Source organism: Protopterus annectens, chromosome 5.part0 (genome assembly GCF_019279795.1).
Source record: "Protopterus annectens isolate FY-2018-M chromosome 5.part0, PAN1.0, whole genome shotgun sequence".
Classification (NCBI taxonomy): Eukaryota; Metazoa; Chordata; order Ceratodontiformes; family Protopteridae; genus Protopterus; species Protopterus annectens.
The window spans coordinates 1,102,483,818-1,102,510,873 of record NC_056735.1 but is presented as its reverse complement, the minus strand read 5'-3'; the positions used below and the strand labels follow the sequence as shown (position 1 = coordinate 1,102,510,873).

General features: G+C 44.9%; 1 protein-coding gene across 1 annotated transcript in view; it reads left to right on the top strand.

Annotated features, from left to right (window-relative positions):
• Positions 1 to 27,056, top strand: part of REV1 (REV1 DNA directed polymerase) — a 4,137,464-nt gene that overhangs the window by 2,499,755 nt on the left and 1,610,653 nt on the right. The window contains exon 13 of the mRNA XM_044071967.1: positions 5,717 to 5,937. Within this exon, the coding sequence (XP_043927902.1) occupies positions 5,717 to 5,937 (221 nt within the window). The remainder of the gene's footprint in view (positions 1 to 5,716; positions 5,938 to 27,056) is intronic.

The window sequence follows — 27,056 nt, the reverse complement described above, 5'->3', positions numbered from 1 at the left end:
TCACCACACCCCGTCCATTGACAACAAAAATCTCAAGACGTTCCACCCAGTTACAGGGAGCAGGCAACAGTAGACGTCCAAATGTTGCTAAGAAAAAGAGTCATCCAACCAGTCCCAGTAGACCAGATAGGATCTGGAACTTACTCAAGGTTCTTTTTAGTTCCAGATAAGACAGGAGACTGGAGACCTATTTTGCAACTCGGCAGACTACAGATCTGTCAAGAAAGAGAAGTTCCGGATGGTCATGCTTCAGTTGATACTTCCCTTCTTAGGAAAAGACAGTTGGATGTGTTCGATAGATCTCCAGGATGCATACTACCATATAAAAATGGCCAGACCATCCAGGGATCATCTGCGCTTCAAGCTGGAAGCCAATCATTACCAGTTTCGAGCCCTGCCCTTTGGTCTCATTACAGCCCCCAGAGTGTTCACCAAATGTATGGCAGTGATCATGGTTCTCCTGAGACGTTTAGGATTCCAGGTGTTTCCATACCTAAATGATTGACTTCTCACTGCCACCACCAGGCATCAGCTTATACAAGCCAGGGACACCACTCTTTCTCTCCGCAGTCATCTGGGCATTACAATAAATTCAGAAAAATCTGCCTTGTCACCATCGCAACACGTCATTTTTATCAGAGCAGAATTAGACACCAAAATCACCAGTTTGAGACTTCCAGCAGAAAGAGTCTTACTACTCCGTCAGCAAGTTTACAATATCATATCCAAAGACAAGGCTTCAGCATCAGAAGTACTAAAATTATTAGGCATGATGGCAGCTGCAATATTAGCGATATTGTTGGGTCGCATGTACATGCGGATTCTGCAATGGCGGTTATTCACTGAATGGTCTTACCAAGAGCTCCCAATGTCTCATCTCATAATGATCACAAACACATGCAAAAAGGATCTTCATTGGTGGCTGACCTCTCTTCCTGTAACGATAGGTCGTCCTTTTATCCTACCCCCACCAGCAGCCACAGTGACTACGGATGCTTCCCTGATAGGGTGGGGGTATTTTCAAGGAAGAACAGCACAAGGCACATGGACCAAACAGGAGACTCATCTGCATATCAATGTCCTGGAGATGAGAGTGGTACTTTTAACGTTGCAGTACTTCCAGGATTCTCTTCCTCTGGGAACAATTGCGATTCAGATGGGCAACATGGTCTGGTACTTGAACAAACAAGGAGGAACCAGGTCCTTCCCCCTTTGTCACAATGACCTAAGAGTATGGCAGTCGGTTACATCCACCCAGCCCTTTCTGTCAGCAAGGCACATCCTGGGGAAATCTAACATGATAGCAGACAAAACTGAGCAATGCAATTTTGTTGCCTCATCAGCGGCCCCTCAAGAAAGAGATGGCGGAGAGAATTTTCCGCAGGTGGGGCCAGCCTTGCTGCGACCTTTTTGCCAACCACATGAACACGAAATACAGAAGCTACTTTGCCCTGATTCCCCCTCTGGGAGAAGCCCCAAGGGACACACTCATACACAATTGGCCTCCGGGTCTCCTCTATGTATTCCCACCAATTCCCTTGATATCCAAAGAATTACAGAAAGCGAAAGCCCTGGGAAGGACCATCATTCTAATAGCCCCTCATTGGCCTCGTCAGATTTGATTCTCCTTCCTTCTACTTCAATTGGAAGACTCTTGGATTCTGGACCCACTTCCAGATCTTCTGACGCATTCATTGGGGGAATCTTCATCCCTCTCTTCAGTCCCTGAAATTGACAGCTTGGCTGCTCCAATTCCCATCATAGCCAGGTTCCATAACCTCTCAATGAAATGCAGCAGATTCTGATATCTTCTCATAAATCCTCTACTAGGAAGCTATATCTTAGCAAATGGAAAAGAGTTTCTATATGGCCCACTCAAAATAACATTGATCCCTACCAAGCCCATATTGCCTCCATATTAGAGTTCTTGACTATGCTTTTCAATAAAGGAGATGCAGCAGCAACAGTTCGGGTTCAATTTGCTGCTGTCTCTAATTTTCACCTTGCCTTTGAAGGATTAAACATAATGACACACAAATTACCCAAAGCCTTTCTCAAAGAAACTTTTCATCTCAGACCACCTGTGAAATCCCCTTATACCCCATGGAATCTAAATTTTATGCTTTCACGCATTATTCTCCCACCTTTCGAACCAGCTTCCTCATGCGATTTGAAATATTTGTCATGGAAGACGATTTTTTAGTAGCCATCACTTCTGCCTGTAGAGTGCCAGAGCTTCAGGCCTTGTCCGTAGAGCCTCCTTATTTGATTTTCCATGCTGACAGCGTGTCCTTGCGAACAAATCCTTCTTTCTTACCCAAAGTTTGTACTGAAACTAACATTAACCAGATTATAGATTTGCCATTGTTCTTTCCCAAACACACCAACAATTTAGAGTACAAGCTTGATGTTCATAGACAGCTCAGATTTTACTTGGATAGAACAAAAGAGTTCAGAAAAATCAGAACAGCTTTTCGTTTCCTTTTCAGATTCTAGAAAAGGTATGCCAGTGACAAAAACAACACTCTCTAAATGGTTTTCTGATTGTATCACATTTGCTTGTTCAGCTGCTAATATGCCCTTATAACACAAAATTAAGGCTTTTTCTACCAGAGCAGTGCCCACATCTTCTGCCTTTTCTGCTATGCTTCCTATAGACAACATTTGTGCAGCAGCCACTTGGTCAAAACCTCATACCTTTATCGCTCATTACAAAGTTAACATGGCCTCCAGGGACAGGGCCTCCTTTGGGTCTACTGTCCTAAAAAACATACTCCCGTGAGCCACCTGAGAAAGATGGTGTTTGGGACGCTACCCATCTGTAAGAATGAAAGGCGAGATAGAACAACTTCACATAAAAAAGTTATGTACTCACCATAACGTTCCATGTGAGTTGTTCATCTCGCCTTCATTCTTACTTCCCACCCTCCTTACCCCCTCCAGGGTTTTTCGAGGGTCGAGATACTAGATTTTTCCTGGTTGCTCAGTTTTTTATGGCTTTCTCCTAAAGAGTGATGGAATGACACATGGTATTATTATACGCAACAAAGAAGATCTGAGGTAACTCCAGGTGCATCATGGGAGATAGGGATTTGACCTTGAGCTGTCTGAAGACCTTGAGCTTTGTAGTAGGCCGACTTGGAGCCGAGGATCGGCTCCAAACCCATCTGTAAGAATGGATGCGAGATGAACAACTCATATGGAACTTCTTTTTATCCATGCTAAGACGCATGGTACAGCCTGTGCTTCTACTAAATGCTGTATGGTTTTGCGTTATCTTTATTTCTCTGCCAGACTGGGAAAACATACGTTCAGAAAACATTGTCTTCTATCCATTAAAAGAAAAAAGTATTCTGTTTTTATTGCTGTTAATCAGATTGCCTGCACGAAAACACGAGAACCAGATACAGAGTTGCTTCTACAAACATTCATTTATTTTCTAGAGAAAAGCTTTATTCTATTCAATGTTCTTTTTATTTATTTGCATTCTCTGAAAACTTTTTACTAAATCAAGCCAAGGGTCTTAATCCAGTCATAGGGGGTTTAGGTTTGTCATAATGGTTAAGGTGCTTGCCTTACAAACACAAGGTGCAGGGTTTGAGTCTCAAATGTGATAAGTGGCTAGGCTTAAAATGGCTCACAAGGGCAGTTAACCTAGTAATAACCTATTCCCCTGGGCAAGAATGACGACAGTCTCTCATGCTTGAGCTCTGGAGTCATTCCAAAACTCACTACTACAACACTTATGAAAAATACAGTACAGTTTTGTTAGGAACTTACCCTAATTGTAGATATTTTGAATGCATTCATTGCTTAAGTACCAGTCCCTCCCCAATTCCTTCTTCTTGCCTACTGTTTTAGAGTTGGGATTGGTATTCTTTTCACTTCCCCATCTTTATTTTCTTCTCCTGATACCTCCCTTCCCCTAACCTGTGGTTATAGAGATGAGTTTTCCTTTTATGGGTCATTCTATGGCATGTAGATGATTGTGGCTAACCTACTAGAGCAAAAGAAACCTGAAAATGATGCTGGCTGTGACTGCCCTTTATACCAGCAATGGCCTGCTATCAGAATGTGAGTGAGTCTGCTGGGCTAGAAACAGCAATGTGAAAACTCAGATGTTCAGGCTGGCCTTTGGGCTCCTTCAGGCAGACATCCCAGGACTGAATATAATAGAAAGTGCGCTCTAACATCTACAGTTGTGCTAACTTTGTAAGACAGCTGTATTTTTCTGCACTTTCTGGAGCATTTGCCCACCAGGTCTTTGAACCTCAGTAGTTGCAACTCCTGATTTGCCTTCCTCTCCTTCTCAGTCCTCGGTGTTGGGACACTGTTGTCTACTTCTCTTTGATTCATGTTCTTCATTACTATGAACCCCTTTCTCTTGCTCCATTCTTTAATTCATTATTACAGTTTTATGAATCTAAGGAACTTTTTAAGTTTTGAGCTTTCATGTCAGTCTCTCTCCTACTAATGAAAACAATGACAACATTATTTAAGTGGCACTTTACTGAGAGTTTTGTGTGTGTTTTTTTAACCCCACAATTTCCCTCCCTTGTACTTTGTACATCATCCCGTTTTTATTTCAGCTCATGGTTTATTGGTTATGTGCAGTTCACTTTGTGTTTTGACTTTATCATTCACAGCTGGAATATTCTTATTTCTAGAGACTTTGAATTTATTTATTTATTTATTTATTTATTTTATATTAGGAAACCACTGTTGTAATGCTAAAATAAAAGAAAATCAAACGATCCTCGACCACTGGAAAGCTGGAACCAGCAATAAGGCACAGACCAGGAACTTGAGGCAATAAAAAATATATATTTAATCCAACAACACAGCACACCGACTGCTTTCACCCGGTGCAACCCCGTTTCTTTCAAGTCGTATTTGTAATGCTAAAATAAACAATGTGTATTTTTTTATTTTAGTTTGTAGATTTCTCATTTGCAGTATCTAGTTCTTAGTAGCATCTCCAAATAAAAAGTGACACTAAAATTACAAACAATGATGAGTACTGTTTACTTTACTTTGAATTAAATGTCTTGGTGCACATGTTTTGCACCCTCTTGATGACAGCCTAAAACTAATTCCAAAACCACCTTTTATCTGTTTAACATGGAGATAGTACTGTGTCTGTCCCAGTAATATAACTACATTTTGCAGTGCCAGTGTGCATCTTAAGGAACTGCTAGTGTTGGGGAGATATCTAAAAATGTCAAAATAAAATGTGCTGTTATATTTATTTTTTTCACTAGTAAATCCCACAGGGACCACTGACGGTATGGCTGGGGTGGAAAAGCTCCACAAAACTTCATATGGTATACATCATTTGGCTAATGTTGTGAATAAACAGCAGTAATACTTTAATACTTCAGTAACACTACTGAATAACATTATAGACACAGAAATTGTATGCTGTCAGTTGAACAGATGTAAAATACATTCATTTTTTTTTAAATAAACCAGTTAATGTTATATCTTTACAGTGCAAGTAGCTTCAGATTTTACTGTGTGATTACTTAGCAAAGTTTAAGTTAACTTTCACTGCTAAGCCTTTCTTTCTCACAGGTGAAACTCTTCAGCACTTATGCATCATTACTCAGTAAATCTACTGGCATATTTTATTTATTTATTTTTTTTATAGCAGTGCTAAGAATTAACTGTACTTATTGACTTGCACAATTCTTAGTCATTTTTTCCCTATGTTTAGGTGTTGGTAAGTCAATGGAGTGTAAACTAGCAGCTTTAAGTGTTAAGACCTGTGGGGATCTGCAGCACATTTCACTGGCAAAGCTTCAAAAAGAGTTTGGACCTAAGATAGGGCAAAAGTGGTACCGCTTCTGTCGGGGTCTAGATGACAGGCCTGTTCAAACAGAAAAGGAAAGGAAGTCAGTATCAGCCGAAATCAACTATGGTATACGATTCACTCAGGTGAGTAAATGTATAATTTTGATACACGAATAAGTCTCGTTTCTTACAGTTCACGGTATTAGTCACTATTTCTACAGTTTGGTCTGGCTGACAGTACTGCTAAATAAATATGTTTGCACAGTAATTTTTGCTCTCCAGTCTGTTAATTGGATTTTGTCATATAATAATTCAAATTATACAATAATAGGTCATTGCCATTCAAAAATGATCCTGACTGGACAGCTTAACCAGCATGCCTGCTGTAAATTGAGCATATACCAAAAGAAAAATGCTGGCCACTGAAGTATCTTTGAGCGGCTGGACTTTTCTTTTGACACGTGCTAAAAACACACCAAAATATGAAGAAAATCAGGTACATATTATAAAAGTAAAGCAGAAACATACTTGATCTTCCTTTTATTTTTGCACTGTCGCTGAGTCTGTTTTTTAAAACTTTAAAAAAAAAAACAGTAATGGAGATTGCCTTCTCTGTCACTTCTCCTGCACTGTTATACTGTGCAACTGTGGTAACGTACGCATGTGCAGAATATCAGTACAGTGAAGACAACCTGGAAAAAGGCAGAATTGCCCTTATACAATTGCATTTAAGAAAAGTAAGTAATTTCTTTCTTAAATAATGTTACTGTGTAATAGCAATAATCCAGAACTATTTGTGGGTATATCGGGATTTACCCACAGTTGACTTTATTCAGTCATAAGGGCGAACCACATCAACCATGGGTAAATCCTGATATACTCGTGCACAATTGTGCATTATTGCTTAATTAGATATGTATTGTCTAGTAGTAGAAAATACTATAAATCCCTCTAATAACTTAGTAAGTCAGAGGTATTACCAGAGTGATCCTTGTGAAACTCTGAACATGTTTGGAAAAATGATAGGCTGGTTGTAAGGAACAAGTGTGTGCATTTATCTGGATAAAAATAAAATGTAGGATATCTCCATGAGCAGCGTATATAAAGCACTCAGGTCACTCCACAACAGGTACAAACATGACTCTGTCATTGTCCATGTTGGTGTGAACGACCTGAGACGTACCCCCCTGGACTACATGAAAAGAGACATAGAGGAGCTCTCAGATCACATAGCCCAGGTAGGTAAGACCCTGGCTCTGAGTAGCATCCTACCGTCACCCAGAATGATACCACAGTACAAGCAGAAAGTGATTGACTTCAACAATTGGCTAGGTTTTTGGTGTTATTCTAAGGGGATCCAGTATCTGTCTGCCTGGGATGATATGATCAACAGACCTTGATACTTCGCCAGAGATGACCTGCACCTGTCACCCCTGGGATTCTGGATACTGGCCAAGGCTCTTGTCACCTCTATAGTGCCTTTTTTAGGTAATGTCCCGAAGACAAAATTACCACCATAACAGCTACAAGCAAACAAGGGTTATGCTACTCAATGCCAGAAGTCTAAATTTCAAAATGCATTCACTCGAAGCACTCCTTCAAATGGAGGACATCAACATCTGTACAGTGACCGAGACCTGGTTCAAGGCTCCAGAGAGCACCCCAGCACTACCTGGCTATAGTTCTCATCACACCTTTTGACCCCTAAACCAGGACTGAAGCACTAAAAGCGGTGGTGTTTCCATATTCATAAAGGATATGCACACCTCCAAACTAGTAGCCCAACATAGTGCATCAGAGATACTTCAGGTACAACTAATGAAAAATGTATTTTAATTTGCGCTCTTCTATCCTGTGCTGAATCCAAAGTCTTCTTAAGACACACAGTCTTGCTGTGCTGTATACTGCTGAATCAGAGGCACAGAGCTTTGCATGACTCCATCTGTAGTCTGTTTAAACCACCAAGCCTTTTAAATTTCACACTGATAAAGAAATATATTTTGCAGCTATAAGCACAGTTACAGATAACTTATTTTATAACAAACGACACATACTCTTTCTGTCAGATTGTAGTATATATTTACAAAGTTTTCCTTCATTACAGCTATGAATGATGACTTCTACAAAATACCTCTCTCTGTCCCTCTCTCTCATAACTGAACTACTACAATTGTTATATAGAGTGCTAGTCACGCACATAGATTTTGTTATTTCCTCTTGGTATCTTTTTTGGCCTTCTGTGGGAAGTTCACATAATGTCTGTTTTTAGACTTTTCTATTGTCCTGTCAGCAGTTCTGCTGATGTGAAAATGCACAAATGTACACAATCAGAATAACAGAATTATGAAAGGAAACATCTGATGTTATGTAGTCCAATCTCGCCTACATTCTTACCAGTGGCTCCGACTCGGCCATACTTTAGCTCGAAGTCTTTCAATTGGCTGGGCTAAGATGGTTTCCCATGTTGCACTGCTCTCTATCCCCAGATCTCATTTGCCGCTCGTGTAGCTCGGACGAGGTCTCGCTCTTGGCTGTGGCTAAGTACTCTTTTCTTCTTTATAGCAGAGAAGTTTTTTACAAAAAAAAGCTATTTTCATAGCTATTTGTGTGTGTATCTTGATCTGTGTTTGTGTAAAAGTTGTTTTTCTCTTTTAGTGTGTTCTTGTGGTATCTCACTAGCTGTTTCCAATGGGCTAGGCCCGTTTCAGTTAGAGGACGAAGTATGTCCCCTTGCTTACCTTGTGTGCTAACTTTTTTCCCCTGGGGCTAAAACCGTTTAAATTAGAGGAATTAGTCCTCCCTCTTGTACTTGTGTTCTAGGACCGAGAGGTCTTTGTGATGTACTGTCTGTTTGTTCTGTTCCCGCGCTTGTGGCTGATTGACCATTGGTCTGGTTGTTGGGTTAGTTACTCGGTTTTGTAGTGACTATGTCTAAAGATACTAAGGAGCATAAGCCCTCGGGCTTTAAGAAGTGCACGAAGTGTAGTTATAAGATGTCTATCACTGATGGACACTCTGCGTGTACTGTCTGGGAGCGATTCACCTCCAGGAATCATGTAGTTTTTGTCATGCTTTTAGCCTGGGTGTTCTTCAGGAAAGGAAAAACAAATTGATTTTGAAGGGACTTCTGAAACCCTCCTTCGAGGAGGGTTTGGAGAGTGCTTCCAGCTTTAAGTATTCTTCATCAAAAGCTAAATCTTCCACGGCTAAAACGCGATCCCCGGCTCCATCAGTATCCTTGGAGCTTCCGGAGAAAACAGCTAAATCTTCAATGACATCCTCGGCTCCATTGTCCTTGGGGCCGCAGGAAGTGTCAATGTCTATGTAACCTGCTTCGGCTCCTATTTTCTCGGAGCCTGTTCGGAGCCGGTCACCTAGCATTAGGCCGGTATCGCCTCCTCCAGGTCTCCTTCAGAGAAGAGGTCTCGATCTCTTCCCTATCCTCCAGGACCTTATCAGATGTGGACATCGATAGAGTGGTGCAGAGACATCTTCAGTCACCGGTACTGGCAAAATTGTTTTCGGCTCCGGAGCTGGTCTCTGTATCTATATCGATACTTCCTCCTCCGAACGCATCTCAGCTTTCTGAGCCGGAGTGCTCGGCTCCATTTGATGTCCCTAGGTCGGTTTTGACAGCCCCTCCTAGCTTATCAGTTGCGACGTCAGCTCCGACCCCGTCTGCGCCATCCACAGGGTTCAGGACTCAGGATTCCTCAGTCAGACCCGAGGGAGAGGCTTCGGGACACCTCTCGGCTCCTAGTCTCCCTCTCGGTGCTTTGGCGCAGGGAAGCCTGACTCCTGTCTCGGCTTCAGACCTGGTCCCTTCTGATCCGAGGTCTTCCATGGCTGGTCGATCTTCGGACCTGCGAGGACCAGCTTTCGAGGCCATTCGGAGCGCGCCTGCCAGGTCGTCAGCGGCATCATACGGTTCGGTCACTCTGTCCCCTACAACACCGGTGCAGGTCTCTGATCGCCCTCTATCTTTTGACAGTGGAGCCCCAAGGCCTCAGGGTACCCCCACGAGTGGTCCCCATATTTCTGAGGGCCCCTCAGAGTTTTTGCCTTGGGAGCCACCCAGAAAGAGAACGTGCAAAAGGAAGCAAACAGATTCCCAAGATGAGTTTCTCATATCAGACACCGACCTCGAGGAATCGGAGAGGTCCCCTAAGTCATCCTCTGAGGATGTTTGTTTCTCTGACATCCTGGAAATTTTGAAGCAAAGAGGTGACTGGCCATCCAAAGCCCCCTCCAAAGAGGAGTCATTGTTCCTGAAGACCTTTAGTGCTCAGCCCTCCACCTCTTGGGTGTCTCCACCCTTCGACGAGCTTCTGGATCTGGTTTGTCGAAGGGTGTGGGAAACCCCTGACTCTGTGGAACCAGTCCCCAGGAGACACAATAAATTTTTGTCTGCCCCTTCTGATAAGGAATTTCTATCCAAGGGAGTCCGTGTGGATGCCATGGTGGTGGCAGCAGCCACCAAGAAGGAATTGGCTGAGACTTCTTCCACCGTCCATCCCCCTAACAAGGAGTCTAGGACTATGGACTAGTACGGGAAGTGTACGTTTTCTTCAGCGGCCTTTACTTTGCGGTCGCTGAATTACTTATTACACTTTACACAGCTCCAGAGAGATCTCCTAAAGGAGCTTGGAGATACTCTAAAGGGTAACGTTTCTAAGGCGGTGGCTCAAAAAGTCAACGCTCAGATGTCTACCCTCAATTCTATTGCAAACTCCTCCATGAGGCTGATCTCTCACGCAGCCGAGGGAGCGATTAAGGCAGCAAGTTCAGGAGTCGCTCTTAGGAGACATGACTGGATGCACCTTTGTCATTTCAAGGAGGCCTTCAAGTCTACATTCACCGATGTCCCTTTTGATGGTTCCTCTTTGTTTGGAACCAAGGTGAAAGACAATCTCACTAGGTGCGAGCAAGAGGGAAAAACTCTGTCTGCCGTAGGAGTCCATTTTTCCCTTCCCTCTAGGCCTTATCCCAAGGCCCAGAGGGGGTGGGAAGATGCGGTTTAAGAAATCACAAAGGTGATGTCCTTCAAGGATGCATCTGCAGTCCTTACATATGGGTTGTCCTGCCTCAGGCAGCCCTTCGGTCAGCCGGATTCCAAAGTCTGGGTCATCTTCCTCAGTCTTTCTTGCCACGCGGTGCCCGAAGCAGAAGCAGTTCGCAAGTGCCGGTCGGCCAGCTCCTGTAATTTCAGCTACCGAAGACTTCAAAATGCTAAGTACCCCGTTGGGGACTCTTTCTTGCCTCAGCCAATGTCAGATCAAATGGTTAAAGTTAATAATTGTTTAACTTGTTGGAAACAAATACCTCATAAGGATTTCCATTCTTATTGCCTCCCCTGCCTAGGCCCAGACCACAACGTCTCGGCCTGTGCAGCCTGTGCTTCCTTCAATCGACGCACTCTTAGGCGTCGGGCGGAGTTTGCAGAGGAATTTTTTGGGGCTAGTTACTGCTACAATATGCCGTCGGAGCTTCTGACTACTCATTTACCCAAAAAACGGAAGGACAAGGACCGACACACGCGGACCATGGTTTCGGCCGAAACCACCCCTAGGCCTACCGCGAGTGTCTCGGTCTCGGCTGAAACCGAATCCTTGGTGCTTCCGACCGTCGATACCGCACAACCGACAACCTCGGCCCCGGAGGCCTCCTCTGAGTCGGTCATGGAATACCCCTCTGAAACCGGTGCTCTGGAAACATCCGACACCATTTCTCTAGATAAAACTACTCCAGCATGTGGGGCAGCCAGGCCTCCTGCATCCATGTCCATAAAGGCATTCACACTTGCTAAAGCTGCTAAACAGCCAAAATCTCTCCCTCCCTAGGCTATTCCTCAGGGATCCTCTACCGATTCACAGATTTTAAGTTTAGCTGAGGACCTCATTTCCTTAATTAGGGGCACTCAGCCACATCAGGACAGGGGCTCTCAACCTCCTCTAGGCAAAAGGCCCAGAGTTGAGCACACAGATCCCCAGTCTTCTGATGAGGCCTCAGATGACTCTGCCCTATCAGACTACCAGGAGGAGGCCTTTCCGGCCTACGAGGATTCTGATGCAGAGGAATCTATCCCCTCTGCCTCCCCTCCTGAAGAGTTGTCCTTTGGGGAGACCCTATACTCCATGAGAGAGCATTTTAAATGGCAGGGCCAGGAATTCTCTGACTCTAGGAAGAGATTAAGGACTATTTTGCATTTACCTCAGCATAGACCTTTGGCTATTCCTCCTGTTTTGAATGTCATTGATGATTGAGTCTAGCATTTCCCCTGACTCCCTTCCTCCGGCTCCTGTCAAACCCGATAGGTACTACAGGGTCCTGGACTCGCATCATTTCCTTTACAAGGGCCACTCTGCGGACCCAGAAACAATTTCCCAGGGCCCTAAAGGGGTTGCAACCACCACTGCTAAAAATCCACTTCCTTCTGAAAGGGAGTCCAGGGCTTTAGAGAGATGGGGTAAAAAAGTGTATACTTCTTCCACTCATTCTATGAGGGCATTAAATTGTCAATTCCATGTGATACAGTACCAAGAGCATTTGTTAGATGAATTGCATAAAAAACTATCTTCGCTTGAACCCCTAGATCGCAAGGCACTTCAGGATCTGGTACATAACTCCCAACAGGTTAGCAACCATTTCTTGTAGTGTGGTTATGATGCATTGGAAGCTTCATGTAGGTCAGCAATGACAGGTGCAGTCATACGTAGGCATGCTTGGCTGAAGGAACAAACTCTGCCAGATCATGTTAAAGCGAAGCTTCTGGATGCTCCACTGGAAAAGCAAAAGTTATTTGGCTCCACGGAATTTGAGGAAAAGGCTAAATCTGTACAAACAGTCAAAGATTTTCTCCAGGTCCAACCACCAAGATTCAGCAGAAATTAGCCTTCTAAGAATTGGTCCTTTCCAGACACAGACAGATTTCAGAGAGGCAAAAACAGGCGTGCCAGAGGTAGAGGGCAAGCTAGAGGCTCCTACAGAGGACGTCAATGGCAGCCTCCTAACCAGAGAGGTAGTGCAGGACCTACAACTGCTGCACAAGGACAAACTCAATGACTTGAACTTGACCCCGCCGACCAGGGCTCAGTTGGAAGCACCTTTGGGTGGAAAGCTATCTTTATTCTCAAAAAATTGACACAGTATTACAAGGGACAAATGGACACTGCAAATAATAGACAAAGGATACAGATTCCATTTTCATACATTACCAAACAGAAAAGGCATGCCAAACCTGCCACCGAATCAAAGGGCAGAGGCTCTCAAGCAAATTTCCAACCTACTGCAAATGAAAGCTATAGAAAAGGTTCCTCTCACAGAACAAGGCCAAGGATTTTATTCCAGACTATTCGTTGTCCCAAGAAAAGAAAAACAATGGAGGCCTATTCTAGACTTGTCCGCACTGAATACTTATCTCATTGTGCCAAAATTCAAAATGGTGACCCTACAGCAACTCCCTCCCATGCTGGGCAAGGGGTCCTGGCTGGTAACTCTAGACCTCAAGGAGGCATACCTGCATGTCCCTATCAGACAAAGTTGCAGAAGACACCTCAGATTTCTTGCAGGTTCAGAGCATTATCAATTCTCAGCATTGCCCTTTGGCTTATCTACTGCGCCCAGAGTATTCACGAAATGCCTGGCATCAGTAATTGCACACTGCAGACTTCAGGGGATTCAAATATACCCATACCTGGACGACTGCCTTATACAAGCGGACAGCCAACAAACTTTGGTAAAACACTTGAATTATGCCATCCGCCTACTTCAGGCCTTGGGATACACAGTCAACATTCACAAATCAAGACTTGTTCCATCCCAAAGAATAACTTTTCTGGGTGCAAAACTAGATACAACCACCGAAATGGCTTTTCTCACAGAAGAAAAACAAGAGCAACTACCGGACTATTTCAGAAATCTGACAAGACAAACCCAGCTGTCTGCAAGGAAAATCCTGCAGGCCCTGGGTTTCATGGCATCTTGCATTCTCCTGATTCCACAAGCAAGGCTGCATATGAGAAAACTACAATGGTACCTAAGGAGTCTATGGTCTCAACACAGTCACAGCCTAGAAACTTTAATCCCACTCATTCCATGCCTTCAAAAGGAATTTCTGTGGTGGGCTCAAGCAAGCCAGTCATACATGGGTCTGCCCTTCAGCAAACCAAATATCAGCCAAACCATTACAACGGACGCCTCAGACCATGGATGGGGAGCACACATGGAGGGCAGATGCATTCAAGGACTATGGTCACAAAAAGAATTGCGCCTGCACATAAACCAAAAGGAAATGCTGGCAGCGATACATTCAATCGAGGCCTTCAAACACTTCCTGCATCAAGGCCACCTGCTAATAAGGACAGACAATACCATAGTTATGTGGTACATAAACAAGCAAGGAGGTACCCATTATTACCCTCTTTGCAGGCTGGCAATGAATCTTTGGGAACTCTCCGTAAAGCTCAATATAGAGCTGCAATCCCAGTTTGTGCCAGGAAAAGACAATGTACTGGTGGACAGCCTAAGCAGAAATATCATAGAGCCACACGAATGGATGCTGCACCCAGACACCTTCCTTCAGATAACACAATCATGGGGGAGGCCGGACATAGATCTTTTTGCCCCCCCCCCCACAACCATCAACTGAAGAAATTCTGCGCAAGGACATACCACCCACAAGCATGGAAAGTGGACGGCCCTCTCTTTCAGCTGGAATGCTCTAACAGTGTATGCATTCCCACCTCTTCCATTAATGACCAAGGTCTTACTGAAGATCAGAACAGCCAAAGGTGATTCTGATAGCTCCGGACTGGCCAAGACAGCACTGGTACCCACTGTTAAGGAGCATGTCACGCACGAAACCGTGGCCTCTACCACAATGGCCACTTCTTCTAACACAGCACAATTACAAAACTCTACACCCCAGCCTGAAAACCTTGCAGCTGGCAGTCTGGAAAATGCCTTGACTCCTCGCCAGGATCAGCTATCCAAGAGAGTAATGGATATCATCATGGAAGCTTGGCGGCCCTCCACAAGAAAGGCATACTCAGCAAAATGGAAAAGATTTCGCACTTTGAGCACCACAAAGGGCCAAGATCCTACAGTGATGAGCATTGCACATATCCTGGAATACTTGGCAGAAATGCTTCATAATGGCCTTTCTTACTCTTCCATAAAAATACATGCTTCAGCAATTTCAGCAGAGTACAACACGGATCCACCTGTATTTTCACATCCTCTGCTAAGGCAGTTTCTAAGAGGAATTAAAAACATCAACCCTCCAAGGAAACCGCCAGTGCCTACATGGGACCTTAACTTCATGTTGGAAACATTAACTCTACCTCCCTTTGAACCAGCAGCATCTTCAGAACTACAGTTCCTGTCTTGGAAGACTGCCTTCCTTCTGGCCATAGCCTCAGCAAGAAGAGTATCTGAGTTACAGGCCCTCATGGCAGTACAACCATTTCTTATTTTTCATCAGGACAGAGTCTCATTGAGAACCAACCCTTCATTCATGCCAAAGGTGGTATCCAGGGTCTCACTGAACCAAGCTATTCACCTGCCTACCTTCTTTCCAAATCCACAAAACAAAGGAGAGAAACTTCTGCATACCCTGGACATTCACAGACAGTTGCGCTACTACTTGGACAGAACTAAGACTTACAGAAAAACTGACCAGCTCTTTGTAGCATATGCTGCTGGTGCACAAGGAAAAGCAATTTCCAAACAGACAGTTTCAAAATGGATAGGGAATTGCCTTCAATTCTATTACTCCTTTCATGGCAAAACTGTGCCAGCTAACATTAGACCTCATTCCACCAAAGCCACAGCCACCTCCACAGCCTTCTTAAGAGGGGTGGCTACGAAGGACATTTTAGAAGCTGCTACATGGAGCTCCGTGCATACATTTTCCAAGCATTACAACTTACCTTTATATTCCAGATCCAGAGCGGGCTTTGCTACGGCAGTCCTGCAGGGCATTTTAGCTACACCATCCTTTTCTTAGGTCCTACCACCCCCAGCTTGGCTATGGTATTCTACCCATATGTAAGGACTGCAGATGCATCCTTGAAGGACATAGTACGGTTTTGTACCTACCATAAATGTAGATGTCCGATAGGTATGCATCTGCAGTCAGGTTTTCCCTCCCTCCTACCCCTCTGTGGTACGTCTTGGGTACTTATCCCTCATTCTAGCTAGCTGGGGTTATCTATTATGGTGTATTTGTTTTATATTACTGTGCATGTTTGGAATTTTTGCATCTCTCCAAATTTAGCCTTCCTTAGAGGGCACCTGGCATCTGGGGCAAGAAAAACTGAGGAAGATGGCGTGGCTGGCTTTTATACCCCAGGCTCTGACGTGGGAGAGGCGACATCAGCCGACGCTGGACCCAGACTTTGGAATCCGCCAATCAAGGGCTGCCTGAGGCAGGACAACCCATATGTAAGGACTGCAGATGCATACCTATCGGACATCTACATTTATGGTAGATACAAAACTACTTTTTCCCGATGCACAAGGTGAGTCCACCTCCAGAGGCGGGGGGGGGGTGGTTATTCAGGTAGACACCGCCCTAGGGTTAGAGGAGGCCCTCATAACTCGGGAGACTGCCGATTCCTTTTGTGGTTCTCCCTACCGCCGCTCCTGATGGGAGGCCCGACTGTGTGCTTCCAGCGCCAGTCGGGGGTCACATCTCACTATACCTGGAGGCCTGGCAAGATATCACCCAGGACCAGTGGGTTCTACGAATAATTTCCAGAGGATATATCATTCCCTTCTCATCAACTCCCCCTCAAATCAAGAAAATCCCGGATGTTCCAGCCAGTCAAAGGGATTCCGCAGCTTCAGAGGTTTCAAAGCTGCTAGAAACAGGAGCCATCCAACATGTCCCCTCAGACCAGATCGGATTAGGGACTTACTCCTGATTCTTTTTGGTGCCGAAAAGGACAGGGAGGGGACCTGAGACCCATTTTGGATCTCAGCCGATTGAACACCCATGTGCAAAAGTCCAAGTTCCAAATGGTCACGTTGCAATCTATTCTCCCATTGTTGGGAAAAGAAGTGTGGATGTGCTCCATCGACCTCAAGGATGCTTACTACCACATAAAGATGGACAGGGCATCCAGAAGTCACTTGCGCTTCTGGCTGGGAGCCAGTCACTTTCAGTTTCGAGCCCTGCCCTTTGGTCTCACCACAGCCCCCCCAGGGTGTTTACCAAATGCATGGCAGTGGTGACTGCTCACTTGAGACGTCATGGATTCCAATTGTTTCCATACCTGGAAGACTGGCTCCTTACTGCCACCACCAGGCATCTGCTGCTTCAGACCAGAGACGCTACTATCAACCTGTGTCAACAGTTGGTCATCACCTTGAACTGGGAAAAATCTGCCTTGTTGCCCTCGCAGTGTATCACCTTTATAGGTGCCGAATTAGACACCGTGCTCATGTGGGCATTTCTACAATAGGAAAGAATCAGAGTCTTACAACGACAGATTTACACCTTGCTCCCTCTGAGAAGAGTAAAGGCAAGATTGGTTTTCCAATTGTTGGGGACGATAGCTGCTATGATTATGTTAGTTCCCCTGGCAAGGTTACATATGAGGCTCCTTCAGTGGCTACTCTTTGCCCAGTGGTCTCTTCAACGTCTTCCACTTTCTCACCCTATTCTTCTCACAGACAGGTGCAGACAGGATCTTGGTGGCTTCACACCGACAACCTCAATGCGGGAAAACCCTTCGATGTCCTTCAAGGATGCATCTGCAGTCATCACATATGGGTTGTCCTGCCTCAGGCAGCCCTTCGGTCGGCCAGATTCCAAAGTCTGGGTCCGGCGTCGGCTGATGTCGCCCTTTCCCCGACGTCACTGCACCTGGGGTATAAAAACGTCAGTCGACGCCATCTTCCTCAGTCTTTCTTGCCGCGTGGTGCCCGAAGCAGAAGCAGTTTGCAAGTGCCGGTCGGCCAGCTCCTGTAAATTTGTTATCCGAAGACTTCAAAAAGCTAAGTACCCCGTTGGGGACCCTTTCTTGCCTCAGCCGATGTCAGAAAAAGTTAATAATTGTTTAACTTGTGGGAAACAAATACCTCATAAGGATTTCCACTCTTATTGTCTTCCCTGCTTAGGCCCAGACCACGACGTCTCGGCCTGTTCAGCCTGCGCTTCCTTCAACCGACACACTCTTAGACGTCGGTCGGAGTTCGCAGAAGAGTTTTTTGGGGATAGTTTTGCTTACAAAATGCCGTCAGAAACCCCGACATCACATTTAATTAAGAAACGGAAAGACAAGGACTGACACACGCGGGCCGCGGTTTTGGCGGAAACCGTGGCTAGGCCTACCGCAAGTGTCTCAGTCTCAGCTGATACCAAGTCCTTGGAACTTCCGAACCCTGAAATAATACAACCGACAGCCTCGGCCCCAGAGGCACCTACCGAGTCGGTTACAGAATTGCCTTCCGAAACTGGTGTACTGGAATCTTCCGACACCATACCTTTAGACAAAGCTACACCAGCACATGGTGCAGCCAGGCCTCCTGCATCCATGTCTGTTAAGGCCTTCACCAGGGCTAAAGCTGCAAAACACACTAAAGCCTTGCCTCCCAGAGTTATTCCTCAGGGACCTTCTTCTAGTTCACAGATTCTAACTTTAGCAGAGGACCTTATCTCCTTAATTAGGGGCTCTCAGCCTCATCCAGACAGGGGCTCCCAACCCCCTCTAGACAAAAGGCCCAGGATGGATCCTCCTGATCCCCTTTCCTCAGAGGAGGCCTCTGTTGGCTCGGATCACTCAGACTACCAGGAAGAGGCTTATTCGGCCTACGGGGATTCGGATGCAGAGGAATCTATTCCCTCGGCCTCCCCTCCTGAAGAGCTTTCCTTTGGGGAGACCCTTCACACTATGAGAGAGCATTTCAAATGGCAGGGCCAGGAATATTCTGATTCCAGGAAAAGACTAAGAACTTTTCTTCACTTACCTCAGCATAGACCTTTGGCTATTCCTCCTGTTTTAAATATGATTGATGATGTATATTCTGACTCTAGTATGACCCCTGACACTCTGCCTCCGGTCCCTGTTAAGCCCGATGGGTATTACAGGGTCCCGGACACACATAATTTTCTTTATAAGGCCCACTCTGCTGACCCTGAAACTATTTCACAGGGCCCTAAAGGGGTTGCAGCTGTTACTACTAAGAACCCACTCCCCTCTGCAAAGGAGTCCAGGGCATTAGAGAGATGGGGTAAAAAAGTGTATACTTCTGCCACTCTTGCTATGAGGGCATTAAATTGTCAATTTCACATGATACAGTATCAAGAGTATTTGTTAGAAAAAATGCATAAGAAATTGTCTTCTTCTGAACCCCTTGACCGTAAATCCCTTCAGGATCTGGTACATAACTCCCAGCAGGTTAGCAACCCCTTCTTGCAGTGTGGTTATGATGCATTGGAAGCTTCATGTAGGTCAGCAATGACAGGTGTTGTCATACGTAGGCATGCTTGGCTGAAGGAACAATCTCTGCCAGAACATGTTAAAGCTAAGCTTTTGGATGCTCCACTGGAAAAGCAAAAGTTATTTGGTTCCACTGCTCAAGATGTCCTAAAGAAATTTGAGGAAAAGGCAAAATCTGTACAAACAGTTAAGGATTTTCTTCAAGTCCAACCACCTAGATTCAGCAGAAACTGGCCTTCCAAGAATTGGTCCTTTCCGGACACAGAAAGATTTCAAAGGGGCAGGAACAGGCGTGCCAGAGGTAGAGGGCAAGCTAGGGCCTCCTGCAGAGGCTGTCAATGGCAACCTTCAATCCAGACAGGCAGTTCAGGACCTGCAACTGCTGCACAAGGACAAACTCAATGACTTTGCTTTGACTCTGCCAACCAGGGCTCAATCAGAAGCACCTTTGGGCGGAAAGCTTTCCTTATTCTCAAACAATTGGCACAACATTACAAGAGACAAATGGACACTCCAAATAATAGACAACGGATACAGGTTCTATTTTCACACATTGTCAAAAAGAAAGGGCATGTCAGGTCTGCCACCAAATCAAAGGGCAGAGGCTTTGAAACAAATCTCAAACTTACTACAAATGAAAGCCATAGAAAAAGTTCCTATTTCAGAACAAGGCCAAGGATTTTACTCCAGGCTTTTCCTTGTTCCAAGAAAAGAGCATCAATGGAGACCAATTCTCGACTTGTCCGTACTGAATACTTATCTCATTGTGCCAAAATTCAAAATGCTGACTCTACAGCAACTCCTTCCCATGCTGGGCAAGGGGTCTTGGCTGGTTACTCTAGACCTCAAGGAGGCATACCTGCATGTCCCTATCAGACAAAGTTGCAGAAGATACCTCAGATTTCTTGCAGGGTCAGAGCATTATCAATTCTCAGCATTGCCCTTTGGCTTATCTACTGCGCCCAGAGTATTCACGAAATGCCTGGCATCAGTAATAGCACACTGCAGACTCCAGGGGATTCAAATCTACCCATATCTGGACGACTGCCTTGTACAAGCGGACAACCAACAAACTTTGATAAAGGACTTAAATTATGCCATCAATCTTCTACAGGCCTTGGGATATACAGTCAACATGCACAAATCAAGACTTGTTCCATCCCAAAGAGTAACCTTTCTGGGTGCAGATCTAGATACAACCACCCAAATGGCTTATCTCACAGAAGAAAAACAAAGTCAACTACCGGATTACTTCAAGAATCTGACAAGACAAACCTAGCTGACTGCAAGGAAAATCCTGCAGGCCCTGGGTTACATGGCATCCTGTATTCTTTTGATTCCACAAGCAAGGCTACATATGAGAAAGCTACAGTGGTACCTAAGGAGTTTATGGACTCAGCACAGTCACAGTTTGGAAACTTTAATCCCACTCATTCCATGCCTTCACAAGGAATTTCTGTGGTGGGCTCAGGCCAGCCAGTCCAACAGAGGGTTGCCCTTCACAAAGCCAAAAACCTCCCAAACTATTACAACAGACGCTTCAGACCTAGGTTGGGGAGCACACATGGAGGGCAGAGGTATCCAAGGGCAGTGGTCACGAAAGGAGCTACGCATGCACATAAATCAAAAAGAAATGCTAGCAGTGATACATGCAATTGAGGCCTTCAAATTCTTTCTGCATCAAGGCCATCTACTAATAAGGACAGAGAACACCACAGTCATGTAGTACATAAACAGGCAAGGAGGTACCCATTCGTACCCTCTCTGCAGACTGGCAATGAATCTATGGGATCTTTCCTTGAAACTCAATATACAGCTACAAGCTCAGTTTGTGCCAGGGAAGGACAATACTCTGGCGGACAGCTTAAGCAGAAATATCATGGATGCTGCACCCAGACATTTTTCAACAGATACAATCTTGGGGGAGCCCGGACATAGATCTATTTGCATCCCCCCACAATCATCAACTGAAGAAATTCTGCTCAAGGACATACCACCCACAAGCGTGGAAAGTGGACGCCCTCTCTTTCAGCTGGAGAAATCTGACAGTGTATGCATTTCCTCCTATTCCATTAATGACCAAGGTGTTACTGAAGATCAGGGCAGAGCAGCCAAAAGTAATTCTGATAGCTCCGGACTGGCCAAGACAGCACTGGTACCCACTGCTAAGGAGCATGTCATGTACGAAACCATGGCCCCTACCTCTATGGCCATTTCTACAGATACAAAACTCTACATTCCAACCTGAAAACATTGCAACTAACACCGTGGAGAATACCTTGACTCCTCCTCAGGATAAGCTATCCCAGACAGTGAAGGATATTATTATGGAAGCTCGCCGCCCTTCCACAAGGAAGGCATATTCAGCGAAATGGAAAAGATTTCTCATCTGGAACACCACAAAGGGCCTAGATGCAACAGTGATGAACATGGCACATATCCTGGAATATTTGGCAGAAATGTTCCACAATGGGCGGTCTTACTCTTCTATTAAGATTCATGCTTCAGCAATTTCAGCAGAGTACAATACTGATCCACCTGTCTTTTCTCATCCGCTCCTAAGACAGTTTCTAAGAGGAATTAAAAACATCAAACCTCCTAGGAAACCACCTCTACCTGCTTGGGACCTTAACTACGTGTTGGAAAAACTAACACTGCCTCCATTTGAACCAGCAGCATCTGCAGATCTACAGTACCTTTCATGGAAGACTGCTTTCCCTCTGGCAATAACCTCAGCAAGAAGGGTTTCGGAATTGCAGGCCGTAATGGCAGTTCAGCCATTTATTATTTTTCACAAGGACAGAGTTTCATTAAGAACTAATCCTACTTTTATGCCAAAGGTGGTATCCAGGGTTTCATTGAATCAAGCCATTCACTTGTCTACCTTCTTCCCAAATCCACAAAACAAAGGGGAGAAACTGCTGCACACCCTGGACATTCACAGACAGTTGCGCTACTACTTGGACAGAACTAAAGGTTTCAGAAAAACTGACCAGCTGCTGGTAGCATATGCTGCTGGTACTCAAGGAAAAGCAATTTCCAAACAGACAATTTCAAAATGGATAGGACATTGCATCCGCTTTTGTTACTCATTTCATGGAAAGACTGTACCAGCTAACATTAGACCGCATTCTACGAGAGCCACAGCCACCTCCACAGCCTTCTTAAGAGGGGGTGGCTACAAAAGACATTTTAGAAGCTGCCACATGGAGCTCCGTGCATACATTTGCCAAGCATTACAATTTACCTTTATATTCCAGATCCAGAGCAGGCTTTGCTACGGCTGTCCTGCAGGGTATCTTAGCTACACCATCCTTTTCCTAGTACCGCCACCCCCAGATTGGCTATGGTATTCTACCCATATGTGATGACTGCAGATGCATCCTTGAAGGGCATAGTACAGTTTTGTACCTACCATAAATGTAGATGTCCGATAGGTATGCATCTGCAGTCAGGTTTACCCTCCCTCCTTCCCCTCTGTGGTATCCCTAGGGTGCTTACCTCTCTATTAGCTAGCTGGGGGGATCTATTATGGTGTATTTGTTTATATATATATATATATATATATATATATATATATATATATACATATTTTTGCAAATGTTTGGATTTTTTATTGCATTTTTCCAAATTTAGCCTTCCTAGAGGTTACCTGGCATCTGGGGCAAGAATAACTGAGGAAGATGGCGTCGGCTGACGTTTTTATACCCCAGGCGCAGTGACGTCGGGGAAAGGGCGACATCAGCCGACGCCGGACCCAGACTTTGGAATCCAGCCGACCGAAGGGCTGCCTGAGGCAGGACAACCCATATGTGATGACTGCAGATGCATACCTATCGGACATCTACATTTATGGTAGGTACAAAACTGTACTTTCCTTCACCTCCGGTTGCCATGGTGACCATGGATGCCTCCCAGATGGGGTGGGGGGTTATTATCTTGGCAGGACAGTCCAAGGCATGTGGCAAGAGCACGAGATGCATCTGCATATCAATGTCCTGGAGATGAGAGCAGTGCTACTAGCGTTGCAAGCACTTCAGAGCTTTCTTCCTCTCGGGACTATTGCAGTCCGCTCAGACAATATGTCGGTGGTATGGTATCTGAACAAACAGGGAGGAACCAATTCATATCCCCTTTGCAGAGAGGCCATGTGAGTGTGGCAGTGGGCAGTGTCTTACCAACGTTTTCTGGTAGCAACGCACATTCCGGGGAAGTCCAGTGTGATCGCAGACAGGCTAAGCAGAGCTATTCTGATGCCTCACGAGTGGTCCCTGAACTGTCAAGTTGCGGAGCAGATTTTCCACAGGTGGGGTCAGCCTTGCTGCGACCTTTTTACCAGCCCCCTCAATGCCAAATGCAGCAGCTACTTCACCCTTATCCCCCCTCAGGGGGAGTCACCCAGGGATGCTCTAGTCCACGATTGGCCCTCCGGTCTACTATATGCCTTCCCTCCGGTTCCCTTGCTGTCAAAGGTTATTCAGAAAGCGCAATCTTTGGGAAGCAAAATTATTCTGATTTCTCCACACTGGCCTTGTCAAATTTGGTTCCCGTTTCTCCATCCCTGTCTCATGGAGCTCCTTGGGTTCTGAACCCACAACCAGTTGGCGGCGATTTCTACCTAGACGAACCTAGTCTAATGGCACATAGACTCTGTAAGTCTTTCCTGATATGCCTTGGGACTTGAACCTTGTTCTACACGGTCTTACTTCACCCCCCCCCCCCTTTGAGCCTGCAGCCACTTGTGGTTTAAAATTGTTAACTTGGAAGACTGTCTTTTTGGTAGCCATCGAGTCTGCCAGACGTGTTTCAGAGCTTCAAGCTTTATCAATTAAACCACCTTATTTGATTCTTCAGAAGGACAGGATTTCTCTCAGACCGAATCCTTCCTTTCTTCCCAAAGTAACGTCAGTTAGTAACCTTAACCAATCCATTGAATTACCAGTGTTTTTTGCTCAGTTCTCGAACAAGGCAGAATTCAAATTTCATCATTTGGATGTGCACAGACAATTACGATTTTATTTGTACAGAACGAAGGACCTCAGAAAATCTGATCAATTGTTTGTTTCATTTTCGGAAAACAGAATTGGGTCTCCCATTTCCAAAGTCATGTAGTTCAGGTGGATTTCCAGTTGTATTTCTTTCATTTATACTTCAGGGGGAAGAGATTTACCATTCCGAGTGAAGGCTCACTCTACCCGGTCTGTATCTACATCTACAGCTTTTCAGGCCAGATTGTCTATGGATGATATTTGTGCTGCAGCTACTTGGGCATCTCCTTACACCTTTGTTACTCATTACAAGTTAGATGTTGTATCTAGAGGCAGGTCTTCCTTTGGTTCCACAGTGCTCAGGAGTATTTTCCACTGAGCCTCCCAGAATTTAGGTGCTGGGGATGCTGTCCCACGGGTAAGAATGTAGGCAAGATTGGACTACATAACATCAAGAGGTTATGTACTCACCATAACGTTCGATGTATGTAGTCCATCTCGCCACACATTCTTACTTACCCTACACCTTCCCCCGTCCTGGAGGATGTAGAGGTTAGGCCTGGTTTCAGAGTTCCCTTCATTCTTGGTTTCTTCTTCCTTCCTTAGCTGTTGTTATGCATGGAGAGTGAGTGCTGGTGCTCGCAGCAAACTATATCTGGGGCTAGAGAGCAGTGCAGCATGGGATACCATCTTAGCCCAGCCAATTGAAAGACTTTGAGCTAAAGTATGGCCGAGTCGGAGCCAACATTCGGCTCCGAACCCACGGGTAAGAATGTGAGGCGAGATGGACTACATACATCGAACGTTATGGTGAGTACATAACTTCTTGTTCTGTTCCTATTGAAAAAACATCACGTATTGCTGAGTTTAGATATTTGTTCTGCAAACATGAGAAAAGCATGTGATACTTGCTTTCCAATATTGCTTTGTTAGGCTTTTTCTGATACTGTGAAGAGAAGCCTGTCTGTTATACATATAGCATGAATGCCCATTTTACATTGCTAAACTCTATACATATATTCAAGCAAACTTTTTATGTTATGCTTTATCTTTCAGCATATTTACAACATAATTAATTTCAGCCTTATATTCATAATCTCTAACAACTAACTCTGGATAAAACTGCAATCCAGGTTGTAACCTGCTATAGATTGCCTACCATGTCCCAAGACCTCCCACTCCACATTCCTGAGCACACTGGAAAGTATTAGGGTACAACCCAATAATCTTATACTGGGAGATTTTAACTAACCCTCCATTGACTGGGAAAATTACTCATGTACCAAACACACTTGCTCAACGTTTTCTGGAATACATTAATTCCAACGCCCTGCACCAATCATTCTTACCCCCACCAGGGGTAGAAACATCTTTGACCTGGTCATTACTAACATGGGCAACCGATGCTCTACACCAGTAATCAGCTCCTCCCTGGTCAGATCTGACCACAAGCTAATCACCATGGATATCCACATCCCACCCACACACCCCCAAATGAAACCACCATAAAAAACTTCTCCAAAGCCAAATTTGGGCTTCTAAAAACAGAGGTGGCTTACTTCACGACGCCCATGCAAATGGAAAATAGGTGCATGTCTGCTGAATCATACACCAGTGCATTGTATGAGCACATACACAAGTGCATGGAATGGGCCATACCAAACAGAACCAAGATGCTCTCCTCCAAGAAAAAAGGAAGCCAATCTGGGGGTCCCCCACCATAAACAAAGTCTACAACAGAAGGAAAAAACTGTTTGCAGAAAAGGCTGAAGTCCCAAGACTGGAAAAAACTCCCTTGTTAGCCTTAGCAAAAAACTGAGATCCCTCATCAAACCCTCTAAAGCTAGCTACGAAAACAAAATTGATGCAGATTCTAAAGACAACCACAAGGCATTCTATAATTATGTCAAGAATCTATATGGCAATGCTCAGATCTGTTCTGAGTTACAACACAGTGGCAATACATGTACAGAACCAACAGAAATTGCCAACATATTAGCCGACAGGTTCATTGTGAACTTTACCCCCCCCCCCCTTACGCCCCCTAAAGGGTCTATCACAATACCTGAGGAATGCCAAGTCCCTATTATCATGGCTACACAAGTAAAAACCGCACTGGCCAAAAGCCAAATATACATCCTTCATGGGACCTGATAATATCCCTGGCTGTGTTCTACATGAATTACAAGGTGAGCTGGCACCACACCTGAGCATTCTGTTCAATCACAGCCTCATCTCAGGCTTTGTTCCTACCAAATGGCGCACTGCTACGGTCATCCCACTCCACAAAGGGGGAGTGACTACAGACCCAGGGAATTACAGTCCCATTAGCCTGACGAGTCTGATATGTAAGATTATGGAGCTCATCATTATGGACCTTATAAATAAGGACATAAGGAATCTGCAAACTCTAGACCCCATGGAGTTTGGATTTGTGAAAGGTAGATCATGCCTGCTCAGTCTGATAGACTTCTTCGAGTCTGTCACCAGAGCTGTGGATGAGGGCAAGGTAGTTCACACAGCCTACCTAGACCTTGCCAAGGCCTTCAACACCGTCCCTCACTCAGGAATCATAGACAGACTCACTAAATTAGGCATGTCATAAGATGGGTTGCCAACTGGCTCACTGATAGAACCCACACTGTGAAAGTAGCAGACTCCAAATCTGACTACTGACCAGTTACAAGTGGAGTCCCACAGGGATCAATTTTGGGTCCTGTCCTGTTTGGCATCTACTTCTGTGAAGTTCAAGCCAACACAAAGGGACTCTCGTTGACCAAGTTCACAGATTATTTCAAACTGGGAGCCATTATTGAGTCTCCAACTGATG